Genomic DNA, 21592 nt, shown 5'->3' with positions numbered 1-21592 from the left:
ATTGTTGTCTAGGAGAAAAATGACACCCAGGACGGAGAGGTTTGGTGACCTTGGTGTGCGCACATGTTAAGTTTGTACAGAGATGATTTCACCTCTAAAGAACTAAATTGTGCCAAAAAATTACCAAAAAATAAAAAATAAAATTGCGAGTGGGGTAGCCAATGGGGTGGCCAGGCTTCGGTCCACGGTCCATGGCCACCCCCTAGCTCCACCACTGAGTCACACCATCTGTTGTCACGCACTCTCACACCCACACTATGAATGTAAGGGAACCGTGTTGCTATGAGACTTAGTTTTAAAAAGTCTGTAAAAAGAACCACCCACCAAGACATGAGAAATATTTGGCCAAATGAGGAGGTTATCAAAAGTTGAGAGGAGGTTAACCCAACGTGACACTTCGCACCCTAGCAACCAGACCAATTGGTTGCTTAGGAAGCCTTACTGGAATCACCTAGCATGCCCTGGAATAACTTGGTTTTAAACAACGAGGTAATATAGCATTTCTATATTGATCTCCCACTTGAGACACAAGACATTCTTCAAACACAAACTACAAAAGCATAACTACATTTTTAAATTTGCTGAAGAAAATGTGAGTGGTGCTTGCCTGTGCAAAATTGGCCACCATGGTGCGAGGGTGTTCTGGGTGGTTGCTAGTGCATTGCTTGGTGGTTGCTAAGGTTGTATGTCCTTGGTGACTCCTGTTACGTTCTCCTATCCGTCTAGGGGTCGAAAGGAGAGGTAACGAAGCGACAAAAAAAAAGAAAGGCGAGAACACACTTCACCCCTCTGTCCCAGAGTGAAGACAACACCAGAGGATATCAACGAAAGGATTTTATTTACAAAAAAAAAGAAAATAAGGACAGAACATACATTGTCAGGGAGCAATGGCTCAGGGGTGAGCAAGGCCTAACATAACAAAGAAAACAACCCACTGACTAAGTTTGGGAGGAGTCCCTAACTAACCTAAGAAAGGTTAACCAAAAAGAAATAAACAACACAAAACTTCCCTCAACTCCCTTGCTATGCAGAAACAAGGACAAACAGAGTTCAAAGAAAAAGGCACTCACCCCCTACAGCTCCCCTCACAACAATAACTACTAAACAGGTTAGCAATCACACAATAACTTTAACTTCTGCCTAGTATTTAGCTGAAATGAGCTCAGGATCTCATGAACACAAGTCAGTAACTCTCAGTTAGCCACAGCTAACTCTCAACTACAGTGTCTAAATCAGAAACTAGCCCAATTTAACACCAGTGTTCAATCTAGAGCAGCGGAGAAGTGCGTCTCCCTCTGCAAACACTGGACGGCAACCTTATACTCTCCGTCTCAGGCACACTCACAAACGAGTGACAGGTGCTGATGATTAGGCCTGAGAGCGAGTAGAGAGAGAAGGAGAGACAGCAAGCAAAACAAACACAGGGCACACAACCACGCCCACACTTTCAGAAATAAAGTAAATCAAAGGTTCAGAAGAAGATACTTATATTACTATAAGTAAATGAATAAATAAATAAATGAATACGTCCTTGGACGTAACACTCCCTACTGTCCTAAGTCAAAAGTCTCTGCTATAGTCTGGTTTCTAGATAAGGCTTGGACCCCTCCTTTAATGTAAGCCTACGGGATTGTTTTGGCAGTTTTTTCTTCTACCAGGCAAAAATCTGTATTGTATGACATTGCTGATCTACAACTGATCTACTATACCTTACAAAATCTAACCATTCCTATGTCGCAGTCATTATAATATAGTAATACACTTAGTCTAATTTAAGATTTACACCAGATACAGTGATTTCATAACAAAATTCCATCCATCCATCCATCCATCCATCCATCTTCAACCGCTTATCCGAAGTCGGGTCGCGGGGGCAGCTGCTCCAGCAGGGGGCCCCAAACTTCCCTATCCCGAGCCACATTAACCAGCTCTGACTGGGGGACCCCAGGCGTTCCCAGGCCAGTGTGGAGATGTAATCTCTCCACCTAGTCCTGGGTCTTCCCGAGGCCTCCTCCCAGCTGGACGTGCCTGAAACACCTCCCTAGGGAGGCGGCCAGGGGCATCCTTACCAGATGCCCAAACCACCTCAACTGACTCCTTTCAACGCAAAGGAGCAGCGGCTCTACTCCGAGCTCCTCACGGATGACTGAGCTCCTCACCCTATCTCTAAGGGAGAAGCCCGCCACCCTTCTGAGGAAGCCCATTTCGGCCGCTTGTACTCGCGACCTAGTTCTTTCGGTCATGACCCAACCTTCATGACCATAGGTGAGGGTAGGAACAAAAATTGACCGGTAGATCGAGAGCTTTGCCTTTCGGCTCAGCTCTCTTTTCGTGACTAACGGTGCGATAGAGCGAGTGCAATACCGCCCCCGCTGCCCCGATTCTCCGGCCAACCTCCCGCTCCATTGTCCCCTCACTCGTGAACAAGACCCCGAGGTACTTGAACTCCTTCACTTGGGGCAAAACCTCATTCCCTACCTGGAGTACGCACTCCATCGGTTTCCTGCTGAGGATTAACAAAATTCCATTGTTATTAATTTAACTTAAAATATGAAATATTGAAATGCATAAACAAACTTTTATGTATTTGAGTGAACTTGAGATCGAATTAGAGAAATGTGCTCCATGCATCACCCTCTCTGCAGTCTTCCCCATGAAATCCTGGACAGCAACGCCATTCCAGAGAAGTGATTTTCCTGTAGGTCACTCTGTACACAGGTCTCATCAGCAATCTGTAGCTGAGAAAATACAGAAAGCCAAAACACACACATACACACACACAGTGTGTCTGATGTTAGCTGCAGTCCTATATCAGTTACTTTAAGAATGAATCCCAATGAATTAAAGGATAATTTACACAAAAATGTACTTTTTCTCACCCTCATGTTGTACCAAACAATGTATGATTTTCCCCCATAGAACAAAAAGAGATGTTAGGCAGAATGTAACTTCTGCTTTCAACTGAAGAAAGACAGTCATATGGGTTGGAAAAACATGAGGGTGAGTAAATGACAGCATTTTCATTTTTTGGAAGGAAAATAATAAAATAATTATTTTCTTCTTACCTGATGAGGTTTGAACATGGCCCAGGCCAGCGGCAACTCTGAAACAATCGCTGCACAACAGTCTCTGTCCCATTTTGTGTCTGGCATGAAACAGTCTTCTGTACTGTGTACTGGCACCAGTTCCTTATTCAGTCCATGATAAATAAACAATGAGACAGGCCAGTGAATCCAATCAGATAAGAACAAGGTCAAAAATCTAATAAAATGAATCCATGGGGCTTTAGTATCAATTTTCACCCCTGAAATTAATGTGCAAAATTCTTTACTTGTGAGTCTGCGACAATTTGCCAATGAAATCATCATGCTTGAATGCATCGTAATTGCTGGAATATATTAAATATCGCAAACTATAGTTGAGAGCCAGAAAAAACAGTTGTGGATAAAATATCTTATAACTGTCAAGAATAGAAAAAGGGACCCAAATGCAGGAGGCAAAGTACTGAGCTTTATTAAAATAAAAACAGAATACAAACAAAACCTCTCATGATGAAGGGAAACAAAATAAAGACAAGAAGCACATGAATAAATATAACTAACAAAACCAAAATGCATACAAAAACTCACTGGGGAGAAAACCAGAAAAGATAAGGCAACATAGAAAATATAACTAACTAACTAACAACAAGAACTAACAGTAACTCACATGGACCAACTGACTAGACTGGAGAGCAAACACAACACAACAATCTAACGGGGAAGACAAGACAAAGGAGAGAATATAAAGAGGAAGAAAAGATTGAACACAGGTGCTGCCAATAATCACAAGCAGCGATTCAGCACTGCCATGACAACGCTGATTGCGCTGCTGAGCAGCACCCATGGGAAACACAAGGGGAGGAAACAAAAGCACATGGACAACCTGAGAGAGAGGTGACGGTAACTGTCACAATCCGGCCACATAACGAAAGACTAGACAACGGGAAGGGTGGGTGGAAGAAACTGGTGGATGGCACTACAACACACAGAACAGACAAGGAAAAGAAACAAAAGTCCAAATGAACAGAAAACCAAGGTAAAGTCCAGGGCAGAACCGGCAGGACAGACAGGGTGGTGCTGGCAGGACAGATGATGGCGTGGGTTCTAGTGTCCAGGTTGGGAGCAAGGTACTACAAAACACAGAACAGACAAGACAGAGAAATAAAAAATCCAAACAATCAGAAAACAAAAGGCAGAAGAGACCAGGGTGACACTGGCGGTATGGACCAGGGTGGCACCGACATGATGAACCAGAGAGACACCGGCATAACGAACCAGGGAGGCACCGGCAGGACAGACCAGGGAGGCGCCGGCAGGACAGACCAGAGAGGCGTTGGCAGCACAGACCAGGGAGGCGTCGGCAGGACAGACCAGAGAGGCATCGGCAGGACAGACCAGGGAGGGGCCGGTAGGATGGACCAGGGTGGCACTGGCATGAAGGACCCGGGTAAAGCCTGCATGACAACCCAAGGTGGTGCTGGTGGGAAGGGATTGGCAAGATATACCAAGGCTTAGTGGCTTTACTAAGTGACTTGACTTGGCTAGGCTTGGTAACTTGACTGGGCCAGCAGGCTTGACATGAAGTGGCTGCTTGACTTGACTGAGCTTGACTCCCCTAGGTTCACAGGAGGCAGGGTGGACCACTGGCTGACAGAACGGCCGGAAGGGCAGCGTCTCCCTTCCAGAGGTGCAAGCCTAAATATTCAACTAAATTGTCAACTAAATTAAATAAATAAAGCAAATTAATCCTTAAACTATTTGTAGTGAGTAATTGAACATTTCAGGTGGAAGATGGGGACAAGAGCTATGATGTCTGGCCAACTGACTGCTCTCTTCTTAATTAAAAAAAGCTTTTGCATTTGTGTTAATTTAGTATATTGTTGACATATTTTAAAATGCTGACATGCCACAATTTCAGACACATGTACAGGCAAGGTACATTTACAGATAAAGAAGCATCTTCTGGCTGCAGCCTCTGCTTCACAACAGTTACCAGGAAGTGTACATACAGATCATGCACTCTACTTTAGGAGGTGTTAAATTTGTATGGTTTACAAGCCCAGAGACTCTTTATTAGAGAGGGGTCACTTCTATTCAAATGAATGGGAGAAATTGGAACGCCCAACGGTCACCGGATTTATAGAGGAAGTCCCTTCAGGTTAAAGAGCCAATCACCTTTTAGATACAGACATCGCCTGTCAATCAACTCGAGAACGTGCATGCGCATTAGCTATACAAGGTTTTTAGCGTAATGTGAGATAAAGAAGCACAATTTATGATACCAGTGTAATCAGATTTTACTGCTGATTTGATGTTCTTTTATCGTAGTCTTGACCAACAGTTTTGGAGATCTCGGTATTTCCCCATTCAAGTAGTTATGAGCTCACTTGCCGCTTGTTTACATAGAAAAATAGCTCCCCGGGAGCATTCCAAAAATGGCCGCTGAGTGAACTGACTTGCTAAAAAGGCTTTGGGGGTGAAACGTGATTTTCAGAACATTAAATCTTATGGTAAATTGGCAAATCTGTGCCCCCTTTTGAAATGTCAAATGCCCCCCTCGTGTAATTTATCCTGCTCCGACTCTGATTCCAACTCAATTTCATTGAAATTCATCAGGACAACGTAAAAAATGACAATTTAATTCACAAAATGCAAACAAATGACATCGCAAATTAAACAGTGAAGTGACTGCAATAATGTTAGTGCCAACATGTTTCTGCATGCAGCTACTTGACTTCAAAAGATAGATGAGAAACTGGACAGATGGTCATTTGAGAGACCCTCTTAATGGCACAAGCAGAGGAGACAGAGTGATTTATTTTCTTCAAGCATTCATATAACACCCAGAGGAATCTGACAGGTGTTCTTGTTGAACTTCAAACAGACTTTTAACCAATATGTGACAGTGTCTGTGAACTTCATCTTTCTAAGCTCAATCTGGGAAACTCCCCTTCAGATAAGTCTCATATTCAAAATATATACCAGGATCGTGACCCTCATTATTCATGTCATCATTCTTCATTTATAATTCTTCACTTGTGGACAGGACAGTCAGTGATGAGTCCTGACTGGACTACTGACACCAAAAGCTCTATACGTCTAATAAGCTCAACAATGTGATTTTGTTTTTGCAGGACAGACAGACAGACAGACAGACAGACAGACAGACAGACAGACAGATAGACAGACAGACAGATAGATAGATAGATAGATAGATAGATAGATAGATAGATAGATAGATAGATAGATAGATAGATAGATAGATCATCCTGCAATACATTGGGGCAATAAATCAATTTGATAACATCAACACATAATGACACACATTGAGATTAAACAAACAGTTCATTATAAAGTGACACTCTTTACCTGTTGAGTGTGATTGCTCCAGCAGGGGGGCGTCCAGTGTTTTGTTCTGATACTGTGCGTTGCAGTCCCACGGGAACCTGATAAAAAACAGCTGATGCTTTAAAAAGACGAAACGAAAACATGAAGATGCAAAGAAGTTTCAGAAGTCCTTTAGGCATGGTCCGACATTTAAATGCTCCCTATTTCAGCTGGTTTTCACGATCAGACGTGCTGGTTTTGTTTTAAAGTGGACAAAAGCCCGAATGAATTGATGAGAGACCAGGCAGATGAAGAGAGCTTGTCTGTACAGTGTCTGGAGTACAACACTAGCAGCTCTGCACTGCATCTGGAGTAAAACACTGGCTGTTGCCTCAAAACCTACTGACCTATCTACGTAGTGAAACGCGGTTTGGCGTCCGTCCGCGCTATTTATCCAATTGTTTTTCTTTGTATACACGTGCTAGACGTCTTCGACCCTTGCCAAGCGTATCGCGCTCGAGCGCCCTGTTTTTTAGATGTTGTGTCAAGTTAAATATAACTCAAGCTCGAGACACCTGTGTTTTGTTTTATTCGTTGTGTCTAGATATTTAAGCGTAATAACGCGCTCGGTCTGAACGGATTGACTCTGGACTCGGAACGCGCATGCATAAAAGTGCTGTCTATGTAGGCAGCTCACTAGAATTTAAAACACGACCACAATCTGCTTTTCAGCACTGGGACGGAATGCCTGAGGTGTGTTACTGGCGTTTAGTGTGTGAATCACAAGTAGAGGTAGACAGTTATTTCAGCATAAGTCATCCTCGAAGGCATTTACTTAAAACAACAGAAGAAACACTGTTTCTAACATCTAATTACAACAGATTTAAACTCAAAAATGTACAGGTTGTTGTTGTTGTTTTTTTTAAACAACAGGATATTTTTTACATTTTCTGTTTTCTTGGTAGGTGCATGTTTCTTTTCCTTAGATACATTAACAGCTACAACAGTATTCATAAAATTACTCAAACATGTTCTGTTTGCATTCAAGGCATAATTTAAAGTTTTATTTGATCATATTGATTTTATCTTGACTTTATTTACATATGTGCACTTGTGGTAATCCAAAAGTAATGAAAAGTAATCTGATTAAATTACTTCCATATTGCTGTAATTGGATATGTTACTGATTACATTTATTGTTAAATAATTGGTAATATGTAATGGACTACATTTAAAAAGTAACCCTCCCCATTCTGCACATAAGATACACATAGGCTACACATAATTAACACATACATTTCACATGTGTACATGATGTGTTATGTGTGGCTCAATATGTGTTTTGACATAATATATCAAAATATGTTTTATTTGATTGTTTTCTAATTGTCTTGAAAATATGTAAAACATTGTACATGATCTGGGAATTTTGTACATCCATTTTTGATAGATATAAGTGCCGGGTCTCTAAAGACCTGAATATTTAAGAGTGTTTGGGGAAATTACCATGCATTTAAGGGTTATGGTATCCTAATATAATCTGATTGCTTTTGGATTACTTCTGACCTAATTCTTGTTTATATGATGCCACATGCATTTGAGCAGGATAAGCTTGAACTATTTTGACAATGTTGCTTAACTCTCTTATAGTGATGGGCAATAGCTTCCCTTCATATAGCGAAGCTATTAGCTTAACTACATTTCTGAGTAGGTAGGTGGTAGCTTCGCTAGTTTTTACATCAAGAAGCTTTTCAGTATCGATGCTATATTTTTGATTAGGTAGCGGCGTAGCTTTGAGAAAAACTGACAAAAGTCCTCGTGGTGGCGTAGTGACTTGCCTCAATTTGGGTGGCGGAGGACGAATCTCAGTTGCCTCCGCATCTGAGACCGTCAATCCTCTCATTTTATCACGCGACTTGTTGATCGCATTACCGTAGAGACATAGTGCATGTGGAGGTTTCACGCTATTCTCTGCCATCCACACACAACTTACCATGTGCCCCACCAAGAGCGAACTACATTATAGTGACCACAAGGAGGTTACCCAATGTGACTGTACCCTCCCTAGCAACAGGGCCAATTTGGTTGCTTAGGAGACCTGGCTGGAGTTATTACCATGTTTTTTTTTTAGATATATACCATTACCTGGGAGCACCATATTAAGACAATAGTATATGAATAATATAATCATATAGTAATGTACTATATTAGTACCACGGTATTCTTTGAATTACATTGAAGCAACATCTAAATACAGAACAGTAAATTAATGTGGTAATTATATCTCAAAGTACCATGGTATTATCACCTGATACAATCAGATTTGACATTGTTATTGCCGGATGAGTCGTATATGTATGAGGGTTTTTATACAGGAATGTGTAATGCACATGGGTTTGTAGAGGTAGTTGTATAAATCTGAAAAATAAAATTTAAAAATAGTGATTTTTCATTTTGACCACATGGGTTTGTATAGGTAGCATATATAAATATCAATTTACAATTTTTTTTACATGGACATACATTTCATGTTTATACTGTATTGCACTATACTGTACCATGGCTTAGTAAACATTATGTGATGAGATGCTTTGTCTATGACAGTATGCTCTGTGCATCTGTTTCAAAATGTAGCTACAAATGTAACTACTTTTGGATTGTAGCTTGTAGTGTAATTGCTGCTTTCTATGAGGTGTAGCCTTTAGCTTAGCTTAATTTTTTTTTTTGTTGACTAGATAGTAGCTTAGCTAGCTAAATATTTTGAGTAGCTTGCCCAACACTGCTCTCCTTTGGTATTCGTGGTCTTTTTTGACCGGAAGGGTCAGATGTGTAACCCTTGTTTATGATGATAATGATACCAAGAACAATACCCATTTATTTGATATTTCTTATTGACATGTACATTTCTAAATGTTACCATTAATTTGAATATACAAATACAGAACATTTTTGGGGAAAAATGTTGATACATAAAGAAAATATCAGAATGCGACATAAATAAATTGGAGGGAGTTTGCTGCCTTCTGGTGAACAAAATATAAATATCTCTTGAGTGTGACTTGGAAAACATGTCTTGCCAATAAATAACTGTAGCCACCTACTGTGTACAAGTCTGATGACTTGTTGTATCCTAATTTTACATTTTATCACAAGATATGTATTTGGATATATATATTATCAAACTATTATTTGTCAAAGTTAAGCATTTAAAATTTTATTTTATGTGTCAGATTTTCATTATGTTTGCAATCAGGCCTGACCATGGTGTTACAAAGTGAAGACACAGAATAAGCATTTTTCTATCAATAAATTATTTCAGACATAATATAAATGTAATAGCTCAAAGTAAATGCGTAATAGTGACAAGAAAATAAACATCAAGAAAAATACATTTAATGTCAAATTTTGAAGATTCAATTGTAGTATAATACAGAAGAATCAGAGTAAACATTTTCCAATTTCAAAGTTTCAATAGTGGAATTTTATTTTTTTAATTTGTGCGTGCGTATATGTGTGTGTGTGTGTGTGTGTGTGTGTGTGTGTGTGAGAGAGAGAGAGAGAGAGAGAGAGAGAGAGAGAGTCAGATTGCTGTCATTAGCTGGAAAACAACAAATTACTTGAAATGCCAACAATGACCAAAAGATGGCTGTAGATCTCCACTTATTGATCCCCTGTTCTGTGTGGGTCTGTATGTACAGGTTTCACAATATTTGTGAGTGCCAATTTTTTTTAAATGTCCTCACATCTAAAGTGAATCTTGCTGAAAACCCACAAGTGAGGACATTTTAGGTAATCCTCACTTGTAGAAAAAGGCTCATAAATCGATCATGTTTAACTTTAAATCTACTGATGTGCAAAGGTTTCTGTGAGGGTTAGGGGTAGGGTTAGGGAATAGAAAATATAATTTGCCTTCAATGAAATTAATGGAAGTCTATGGGATGTCCTTAAATAGTGAAACATACCTGTGTGTGTGTGTTATCGTCTCATCCCTTCATTTCTGAGTGTGTGTTTCATTGTGACTGATTTTTTTGACAAATGTAAAAAAAGCTCTAAGTTATAGTCTCACCAGTTCATTTGTGTGTGTGTGTGTGTGTGTGTGTGTGTGTGTGTGTGTGGGCATGGGGAACAGGGTGTGCTTTCATGTGTTTTTTCAAAAAGACAAAGAATACCTCCATATTTTGTGACAAAGAAATGATTTGTGTGTCTGTGTGGAATCAGACTGTGTTGATTGTGAGAAAAGCTTAGTATGTGTACATGTTTGTGTGTGTCTGTTATCTATATGTTTGTTTTTGCTCGGAGGATGATTTAGAGTCTCACCCTGTAATTTCTGTCTGTTTTTTCTTCTTCTGCATTGTGGCTGATTTATTGATTTGACAGATCTCTTTTTTGGTCTTTCCCATTCATTTCCAATGGTCATTCAATTTTGACCGAAAATACCAAAGATGTCACTTTCTTTTATCGACCACTTTGTCTAATCGAATCAATCCCGATTTTTTATTATTTGTTTTTGTATGTTCAGATTACAAATGGAGGAAAAAGTCACCAAATCTTGTACTGCTCAAATAAAGGAAACCATTTCATTAAATGAGGAAAATGTATTTCGGTCAAAAATGACCTAATACCATAGGAGGGTTAAATACATTAAGAAAAATTACTTAAATAGATTGTTAATCTCATCTCACTTTCACACCAGAATGTAAAGTAAAAGTAAAAGTGAGTATAGATTTAAAGTAAAAAAAAAAAAAAAAGGACTTAAATATCAACCTGTTTCTCACTCACACCCATCCTATCGCTACAGAAGACATGAATTACTTCAAAGTTCACCATTCACTTGCATTGTATGGACCTACAGAGCTGAAGTATTCTTCTAAAAATCTTTGTTTGTGTTCAGCAGAAGAAAGAAAGTCATACACATCTGGGAAGGCATGAGGGTAAGAGAATTTCTAATTTTGTGTAAACTTCTTTTAATGGATAAAAATATGACTGTAAATATTTTGTGGGTGCGTTTTACCCAAAATGTATTTACTCTGGCAATTCTGACATTACAAACATCATCCATGTGTGGTAACAGATCAGACCACTTATATTTGTTAATTAAGGCCACACACAGAGATTAGATATTTGAAGCCAAAAACAAAAGCAATTCTCGAAACTAAAACTAATTTTATTGCAATAATCCAACTAATTCAGCATTTCGGTACGGATTACTGCTCCAACTTCAGTGTAATTATGGCTTGTGGCTAGTATCTGCTGGACTATATAACACTGGTTATAACATATACCAAAACAAGTGTGGTATATATATATATTTTATTTATTTTATTTGTATAGGTAACAAATATAGAGCCATAGAGCAAAAACATATGAGCAAAAATGATCGTTATGATTTGTGGTGCTGATTAAAGTAAAAATAAAAAAAATGGGGTTTCAACGCCTCCTACTGGTCAAACGTTGTTCTGCAAAATGTTCAATAAGCTGTTTATGATTGGAGGAATTATATTGCTTCTGAAGATATGGATTTGTACACTGAAGTCTTATGGATTACTTTTATGTTTCCTTAATATGATTTTTTTGGGAGCTACAAAGGTCTGATAACCATTCACCTGCACTGTACAGACCAAAATTAAGCAGATGAAAGAAAGTCATACACATCTGAGATGGCACGAGAGTGAGGAAATGTTCGGAGAATTTCCATTTTTGGGTACTCTATCCTTGTGCTTCATAAGAGCAAATTTTTTTAATTAGCATAAAAATAAACACTTTGTGAATTCTTACAAATTCACAACTGACAAGTTTCTTAAAGGTAATGCACACAATTTTTTGATCCTAAAATACTTTCTCCTATCACAGCTTAATTTGCAGAGACAACTTTACGTAAGCCATATGGCTTCGTCCAGTATACTATGGCTGGGATTTGCCACAGTCTTCCCAATTCGATATTACAACAATATTTTCTAGCCGATTCAATATTTATTTTGATTCTGTAAGTATTGCGATTAGATTTTTTTTTTCTTTATATAAAAACTTCTTTAAAATATAAAAAAAGCTTTTTTAACTCCTGTCAATTGATGAACAGTTGTGTCTCAATTGATGATAAATAATTAGCAGGGGGTGATGCAGCCAGTCAGGATGCTCACAGTGCTGGTGTAGAACCGTGTGAGGATGTGGTGGTTCATTCCAAACTTCCTCAGCCGTCTCAGGAAGAACATGCGCTGGTGAGCCTTCTTCACAACGGCCTCAGTGTGGACGGACCATGTGAGTTCCTCAGTGATGTGTGGACACCGGGGAACTTGAAACTGCTGACTCTCTCCACCGGTGCTCCATTAATGGTGGTGAGACTGTGTTCTCTGTCTTTCTTCCTGAAGTCCATCACAAGCTCCTTGGTTTTACTGACGTTGAGGGAGAGGTTATGCTCCTGACATCAGCCTGTGTCACTAGAATTGAATGCTTTGTTTTTTTGCCCCCCCCCCCCAAAAAAATATCCTGGGGGAGCATGTAAGGTTTATTAGGCAGATTTCTGTGCGTGCCCTCAGTTTAAATCCTGCAGGTGCCCCTGCAAAGGAAGCCATAAGGCTGCATTATGTCCATTTGTATTCAACAAATAAATATATGCAATACATAATTTTAACTTCAACTAATTTTGTTATTTTAGAATATAAAATATAACACATATTACCATATGCTATTATCATATTGATATTGCAACATACAAATGGAGGCTAAAGCGCCATTTCTGGGGCTGTATTGAATTACAACACATAATAATTCACCTGTAGTCCCAATGTCACTACATGTTATTTACAGATGCATCCCGAGATAGTCTGAGATCCTATGCAGCATTCTCAAAGACAACACTATTGTTACACACTGCTCCCAGATGACTGACAGATAAAAAGTGAGTGACTCTGCAGAAATATAGCTACCTAAATGTATCTATTAATCATTGTAGCATTAAGATAATGATAGAAATTCATGTTTCATCTGCGAGCCGATTTTAAAATTGTTTTGCTCAAGAATCACAATTTGTAGCAGAATATTTTTTTTCCCTCAGCCCTAATTTATTCACGTTTATAGCACGACAACTGGACCTGTGTTTTGCGCATGATCCAAAAAAGAGGTGATGCTATCAAAACATTGCTGTTTGTTGTTTTAGAATCCCTACCAGCCCAACACAACATTGGCTCAACCAATTGCGTGAGTTTAGGGGTGGGGCTCTCTCTTGGTCCAACCAATAAATTTGTTATGCTAGTGATGCAGAAACTACACAATACACCTTTGAAGCTGTCAAAAAGAGATGACCACAAAGAACATTTATAGAAGGTGAACAAAAGCCATTGACAAACACTTATAAACACTTGGATTTATTTGTTAATATCAGCATGCCAAAGCCACTTCATTTTGAAACTGAAAACAGACTGGCATCGCAGTCAACAGATCCAGTGTGAGTTGTTCACAAAGCAACCTTTAGTTCTTTGGTGCGTTAAGCACAGTGTCCAGAGCTGTCTGAGCATCCACAATCTGCTGCTGGAGTCTCTGCCTCATTCCTTCATTTGAGGCTTTCTTCAACATGACCTGCATGTCCTGGATGGCAGCACGGTAACCGGTTACATTGTGAAAGACACAAATGGCACGGTCCCCACTACTCACTAGGAAACGGTTGTTTACGTCAAACTTAAGGTTGGTTATCTCTTCGCTGTGAACACTGTGGAACTTTTCCTCCAATTCGCCAGTGGTGGCATTGTACATGACTATATCACAACCGTTTGATATGGCTACTACGCGACCATCAGGAGACAGGGCTATGCGGCTCCCCTCTGACACCTGGCATGGTACAGTCTGGAGCAAGTATGGATCCTGCTGTTTCTTGTACTCCACATCAGTGTTCCACAGCTTCCACGTCCCATCTTTAGAGACAGTCACCATTCTGTTAAGAAAGAGTGTTACACATTTTTTTGAAAACTAGTAAATCACTCAATTCAAAATCTAGTACTATTCACACTATTTGGGTTCAAGATAAGTCAGTCTTAATGGGATAGTTCACCCAAAAATTTTAATTCTGTCATCATTTACTCACACTCAGGCTATCCTAGATTTGTTTGACTAAGAACACAAATAAAAATTTTTTGAAGAATATTTCAGTTTTGTTGGTCCATAAAATGCAAGTGAATGGTGAACAGGGCCTTTTGTGTGCTTTTTGGAGCTTCAAAGGCAACATCAATATAATCCATACAACTCCAGTGAATCCATGTCTTTTGAAGCGAACAAATAGTTTTTGGGTGATAAAAGACCAAAAGGTTACTCCCTTTTCACTATAAATCTTAATATCATCTGTTGTCCTGGCAATCATGTCTTCAATCTCACATCCAAGCAGCATCTGAAAACATTGTGCATGTATCAAGCACTAGTAAGGGTAATCAAGCTCGGCCTAGAGACTGCAATGGCAGGATGTGTTGTGAAAAAGGATTTATTTTTTGGTCTGTTCTCATCCAAAACCGATTGGATCGCTTCAGAAGTCATTGATTAAACCACTAGAGTCATATGGATTACTTTTATGCTGCCTTTATGTGCTTGTTGGAGCTTCAAAGTTATGGTCATTATTCACTTGCATTGTATGGACCTACAGAGCTGAGAAAAGTCATTGTTTGAACAACGGAAAAAAAAAAATCTGAGAAGGCATGAGGGTGAGTAAATGAGAGAATTTTCATTTAAACTATTCCATGACATGTTAGCATGAGCTAAGACTGCATGGGATACACAGCATCCCCTAAAATGTTTTTGATGTACAAATAATCTATTTAAGTGATCTATCACTCTTCATTCATTTCAATATTTTACCAAATTAAATTGTGGATGATAACAACTATCTATGTGCACATTTAAAATTAATTTACTTATACAGTTTATCTGGGCAGAAGTTACATTAATTTCAATGGTAAACAGAAGAGATGATCTTGCCTGCGGGAGTCATTGGAGAAATCAAAGGAGTAAACGCCAGCTGAGTGTCCCTTAAGGTCAAACGCACGAGCAACCTCTTTGAACTCCCCACTTTTCCCAAAGCAAACCTCCCACACCTTCACGTCAGGAGTAAAACCACAGGAAGCAACAAATCTAAAGAGAAGATACAAATCATGATCATTCATGCTTTATGTAAAAAAAACTTGCATGCTCTTTTAAGATAACCTCAAAACTCAGGAGGAGCTGCGCAGAAAGCTATTTGAACCGACCTGCCACACGGAGAAATAGCAACATGCGAGTTGGTCATCTGATTAGTGTTGATAGTAGCTAAAACCTCTCCCTTCAGATCCCAGATCACAATGGTGGTGTCAACAGAGGCAGACATCATAAATTTACCTGAACATACAAGCAGAATGAGATTATAAAGTTAATAATTAAGTCAACTTATATATTGCATATTTCTATGAAAAACAAGGAACCTGCGTAGATTAGGTAAAAATATACAGTAATATGAAATTGAATACAGTTCAGATGCATCTACTGGAGTCCACTAACCTGTCTCTGCAATTCCAATGTTAATAACGGTCCCCTTGTGCTTCTGTGGAAAATCTTCTGGAGCAGCTTTAAAATTGAATGTCCCATCCTCCTTTTTAATCATCTTATAGATGCGAATGGTCTCTCCGAAGGCCAGCCAAGTGATGAAGGCTCTAGGGATACAAATTAAAGGAATAGTTCACCCAAAAATGAAGATTCTCTCATTATTTACCTACCCTCATGGCATTCTAGATGTGCATGACTTACTTTCTTCTGCAGAACAGAAATGAAGAGTTTTAGAAGAATGTCTCTGCTCTTTAGGACCTAACAATGCAAGCAAATTGTAACCAAAACTTTGAAGCTCAATAAAGTACACAAAGGCAGCACAAAAGTAATCCATATGACTCTAGTGGTTTAATCCTTGCCTTCTGAAGAAATCTAATCAATTTAAGGTGAGAATGGACAAAAATATAACTTTTCTTGCTATTATAGTCTCTAGGCACGATCATGATTTCAAGCTTGATTACACGTCCTAGTACTTGACACATGCGCAGTAGGCTAGATGGCTCGAAGAAGTGTAATCAAGCTTGAAATCATGATCGCCAAGGAAACTGTTGGTGATGATTTATAGTGAAACATTTTATAATCTGGTCTGTTCTTATCCAAAACCAATTGGATCACTTCAGAAGACAACAATTAAACCTCTTGAGTCTTATAGACAACTTTTATGATTCTTAATGTGCTTTTAGGAGCTTCAAAGCTTTATTACCCAAATTGTACAGCCCTACAGAGCTGAGATATTCTTCTAAAAATCTTCATTTGTGTTCTGCGGAACATCATGATGAGAGAGTTTTCATTGCTGGGTTAACTATTCCTTTAACCAATAAGCCATGACAGATTGAAAGACTAACAGAACACTATGGATTTGAACCATAAAATTAGTTATTGTGCACTTTAATTAAGGTAAATGTACCGAGAGTCGGGGCTAAACCGGACAAACGTGGCATGGTCAAACTCTACGTTGGCCCGTAAGCTTTTGTGATCTCGCTCCAGGAAGTCTTTGGTGCTCCAGATCCTGATGGTACGATCATCTGCGCAAGACGCAAGATATTTTCCGTTGCTACTAAAATCCAGGCAGGTCACATTGCCACTGTGACTCTAGAGGAGGAAAACAGGACACATAAAAAAAGACAGAATATGGAGGATTTTTAAGTTGAAGTTAAATGCCTTTAAAGAACATATATACAAGTCCAGAAACCACTGTTACAAATGACCTATTCTACTCATTGCCATGCTTTGGTAGGAAATGACGTCATATGTTTACTATATCTTTAGATTTTAGCACAAATCACCTTTAGAGCAGAAGCCAGCAGTTGGTGTGTGAATGTGTGCTGCTGCGGTCTCTCCTTACGGGGGCGCTGTTGCTTCTGCTTTTTGGAAGGTGCTTTAGTTGCATTTTCCTCCACTGTAACATTATCCAACAGTTTGATTGTGGAGACATACCATAAAATAGATGCCATTATAGCCTCAAAACCTGGGCTACACCCGACAGTTCCTTTGAAATTACTTTTAATAACGGAAATATAAATTGATCGGAGTTGTGATTAAAGGTCTCCTCCAAAAGTAAAGCCCAGGTGGAACTTACCTTGTGCATCTGCGTCTTTGTTCTGTTCATTCTGCTCAGATAATTCACTTTTCTGTCTGCCAACAGCAACAGCCACTAAAATAACCAGCGCACCTATTAATACTGATAGCACAAGAATCGCAGCAAACTCCATCTTGGCGAGATTTGTGCCACGTTATCACTACAAACCTCCAGATACGTACAAGTACACTAGGACTCTTAAGACTGGCCGATCTCGTGTTTTCTGACTGTTCTCTGTAACTCGAGTCGCTCTTGTGTTGTGTCCACTTTATTCTAGTGACTCGTTCGCAACTTGACTGTTGCAACACGTTACCTTGTTAATTAACCCTCTTGCTGGAGCAAACGCCTCAGTCCAGCGCGACTATTACTTGTATTTGTTTTTTTAAAAGCAATTACTATATTATTAGGTTTCATGCATGAAATGAAACTCAAATTCGGTTTGTTTAGGTCAACGAATGACTTAACTAAGCCTATTCGGGCTCACGAGACGAGGGTCGCTTCGCCAGTGCGCATGCGTGCGGTCTCTTCCTCGTATTTTCATGAATTGCTCTTTGAATGTAACGATGTGTTAGTGCTCTCTGGTGAACTGGAGTCTCGGTCGAAATAGACCAACACAGCGGCAGTCAAAGTTAAGATGTTAGCTAGAAATATAGCCCCATATATACCTTCTTCAGAGTAACGCCGTATTTAATTTTTGACGGGAATGAAAACGAGGCTGCGAGTGTCTCTGGTGCCATGCATTTTATAAAGGTCCTAGATCACATATCATTTCCACAACACGTGTTTTTGGGGGTTTTAAATGTACTGTTTAAATTTACACTTTAAACATTGAATATCGAAGTCCATGCAACGCATTTATTTTGAAAAGGCAACCATTTTTCGAAAATATTTACAAATAGAACTTAAAATAAAATCTACCCATGCATGTATTACAATCTATTCATATTTTTTTTTATCTTTGTGTAAAATAAAATTAGCCATCCACCAGCAGTAGCCTACATCATACAACGCCTACATCATACAACACATATCATTGTAGTCCTTTGTTTTAAAAACTGAGGTCCCTTGGGTTAACAGTACCATAAATAGAGTGTTGGTGGTGTAGTGGTCTAAACCACATAACTGGTAAACTGATAATCAGAAGGTCGCTGGTTCACAGCCACCACCATTGTGTTCTTGAGCAAGGCTCCAGGTTGCTCCGGGGATTGTCCCTGTAATAAGGGCTCTGTAAGTCACTTTGGATAAAAGCATCTGCCAAATGCATAAAAAAAATAAAAATTAAATAAATAGCTAGCGACTGCATGAATTTTATAGTAAATAAGGCAATTGTAAAAAGTCTACTACTTTGGCTTGTGTTCAAATCTGACATACCAGTTTATTATGTTCTATTACAGCAGAATTTGATTCAGTACTTCCATTTAAAGGAAAATATTCACCCAAAAATGAAAATTCATCATTTACTCACCCTCATGCCATCCCAGATGTGTGAGGTTCGTTATTCAAACAAAGATTATTCTCAGCTCTGTATGTCCATACAATGCAAGCAAATGGTGACCAGAACTTTGAAGCTCCATTAGGGACATAAAGGCAGCATAAAAGTGCTCCATATGACTCCAGTGGTTTAATCCATACTTTCTAAAGCAATAAGATAGGTGTTGGTGAGAAACAGAGCAATATTTAAGTCTTTTTTTTACTATAAATCTTCACTTCCGAACACTCTTCTTCTTTTGTCGATTTGTGTTCTTTGTGCATATCACCACCTACTGGTTGTGAATATTCAAAGGTGGAGATTTATAGTAAAAAATAAGACTTAAATATTGATCTGTTTCTCACCCACACCAGTCAAATTTCTTGAAGATGGAGTCGTATGGGTGACTTTTTAATGTTTTCTTTATGTGCTTTTTGGAGCTTCAAAGTTCTGTTCACCATTCACTTGCATTGTGTGGACCTACAGAGCTGAGATATTTTCAAAAAATCTTTGTTTGTGTTCAGCAGATGAAAGTAAGTCACACATTTGGGATGGCATGAGTGAGTAAAGTATATAATAATTTACATTTTTGGTGAACTATTCCTTTAAATTTCACCATAATTAGACATGTCAAGCATTCAATAACCTTGTAAAAAAAATATACATTTTCCTCCAGAATGTGTTAGATATAATCTCTAGGTTTGTAACAATCCCCATTTCTTGTCAGAAACTGTCCACTGGGTTTTCAAACAAAACAGATGATAATGGGAGAAAAGGAGATTTGTGGCTGAAATTAAAAGAAAAAAACAAATTACACTCACAGTTGCACTTTGAACAAGTGGTTGAACAGCACTTAAGTACCTCTATTAGTAAAATAAACCACTTAAGTGCACCTTCTAACATGATGATTCAAATATGTTGGTCAAGTAAGTTGTGCTTTTAAGGAATTTGTCTTTGTGGCCTGCTCCAACAAGTAGAAATGTCATATCAGGCACTTTTGGTATGACTTTACACAGAATGTACAATATAAAGTATACACAAACAATACACAATATATACATAAAATGTACGAAAGACTATATACTACATATTTACTCACTTTGATGTTGTTCAAAATCCATATGAATTTCTTCTTTCTGTGGAATACAAAAGGAGATGTAGGGCAAAATGTCAGTCACAGTCATTGCAGCTTTTTTCCATTCAATGAAAGTGAATGGTGACTGAAGCTGACATTCTGCCTAAAATCTTGTGCGTTCCACAGGAGGAAAGTCACACAGATTTGCAACAATATAGATTAGCCAACACCACCACCTGCACGTATACATTTGACAGAGGAGCTGTTATTCAAAACAATCGAATGAAGCAATGCCTTTGATACAAAATTGTAATCATGTCGTCTTTAAATAGCAAAATGTCAAGAGATCATAACTGATGCAACAAACCTGCTGAATACTCTGCACATCAGAGCTAGTTTCATCTCCCACGGTGGCTCAGCGGCTTTGATGGTGAATTCAGCATACTCGTCTGAAGCAGACATCTCAGGCTCTTGAAGCAGGAGTTTTTTCTTTTTCTTTCAGGACTGAGGTTCCTGTGGGTTTTATCTGGAGCGAGAGAGTTTTTCTCCAGATTCACACTGGTTTGAACAGGAGCAAGAATGACAACCAGAAATCAATGATTGAAAAACATTTCAAATGTGTACAAATGTTAAAAAAATGTATGTTTGTTACACAAAACAGCCCAAGTCATTTTGGCAGGCTTTACTCAACTTCTGGGACTAAGGGCAGGTTTTGTTTTTAATCTGAAAACAAAGTAGTGTTAACAAGGTACCCGGTTGATAAAATTAGCATTTTTGAAGAACTTATTATTGGATAAGTTTTCAACATTTGTGGCATCAAATCTTTGAAAAATACTTTTTGTTTGAAGAACTTAATAGCAAGTAAACTATATATACGCAAGCAGAACATATATTTTGTGGTGCTTTCTTATGTGAAATAATAATCAGTATTATTTTAGATAACTTTTGAATGGACTGAAATTCCAAATCACGAGTCTATGCACAATTTTTGTGATTATTTTGGTGTTTTCTGTACAACAGTTTTGCTGACAATGTCATTGTATTATTTGAATAAATTTTTAATGCCTGCTTTTCATTGTGATATCATTTATTTCACATAACCCCACCCCTAAACGGCACATAAAATCAGTGAACTGTGGTTGGACACTTTAAATGTCTATCAGATGTGAATAAAATTGCCTTTGCACACCAAATGCAATTTCTCACTGCGATTAACATTTTGAATTTAAACAATGGATTCCTATTATGACATTCACACCTGGAGTGAGCATTAAAGCCTGGTCCAGCAGTGAGGATGTGTATTTCATTTGCATCAAATATCTTAAAAAAAAATAATTCTCATATGGGTTCTCTTAACATGTCAATTATATTGCTGCATCACTGCCTTGCATCCTCTTTAAAAAAATCTGATCTTATGTGGATTTACATAATATATTCCATATTGCTGCATTTGATCCTACGCGAGTTCTCTTATCTCTCTAATATAATATACAGTATATTAGGCTATATATATTATATATATCTTTGCTTTGTATCACTTTTTTAAT

At 38.5% G+C, this 21592-nt stretch overlaps 2 protein-coding genes across 5 annotated transcripts; both read right to left on the bottom strand.

Annotated features, from left to right (window-relative positions):
* Positions 1-2608: 2608 nt before the first annotated feature.
* Positions 2609-6701, bottom strand: LOC127635740 (collagen alpha-1(XXVI) chain-like). The gene is made up of 3 exons (XM_052115971.1): positions 6411-6701; positions 3066-3188; positions 2609-2738 (listed from the first exon to the last, which is right to left on the bottom strand). The coding sequence occupies exons 1-3, from the start codon at positions 6566-6568 to the stop codon at positions 2609-2611; spliced, it is 411 nt and encodes a 136-aa protein (XP_051971931.1). The 5' UTR covers positions 6569-6701.
* A 7027-nt stretch (positions 6702-13728) lies between these two features.
* Positions 13729-21390, bottom strand: LOC127635790 (transducin beta-like protein 2). 4 transcript variants are annotated; one of them, XM_052116010.1, is made up of 9 exons: positions 20413-21386; positions 20070-20106; positions 17503-17577; positions 17210-17322; positions 16831-17015; positions 15879-16030; positions 15593-15719; positions 15324-15476; positions 13729-14292 (listed from the first exon to the last, which is right to left on the bottom strand). In XM_052116010.1, exons 2-9 carry the CDS (start codon positions 20089-20091, stop codon positions 13833-13835), a joined length of 1287 nt encoding a protein of 428 aa, XP_051971970.1. In that variant the 5' UTR covers positions 20092-20106; positions 20413-21386; the 3' UTR covers positions 13729-13832. The 4 variants fall into 4 exon arrangements, with proteins under 4 accessions (XP_051971970.1, XP_051971969.1, XP_051971971.1 ...); XM_052116009.1 differs by having other exon boundaries at positions 17503-19757; positions 20413-20522; XM_052116011.1 differs by lacking the exon at positions 17503-17577 and having other exon boundaries at positions 20413-21383.
* Positions 21391-21592: the final 202 nt, after the last annotated feature.

The sequence above is a fragment of the Xyrauchen texanus genome, chromosome 43 (assembly GCF_025860055.1).
Source record: "Xyrauchen texanus isolate HMW12.3.18 chromosome 43, RBS_HiC_50CHRs, whole genome shotgun sequence".
Classification (NCBI taxonomy): Eukaryota; Metazoa; Chordata; class Actinopteri; order Cypriniformes; family Catostomidae; genus Xyrauchen; species Xyrauchen texanus.
This window is presented reverse-complemented; position numbering and strand designations above follow the sequence as displayed.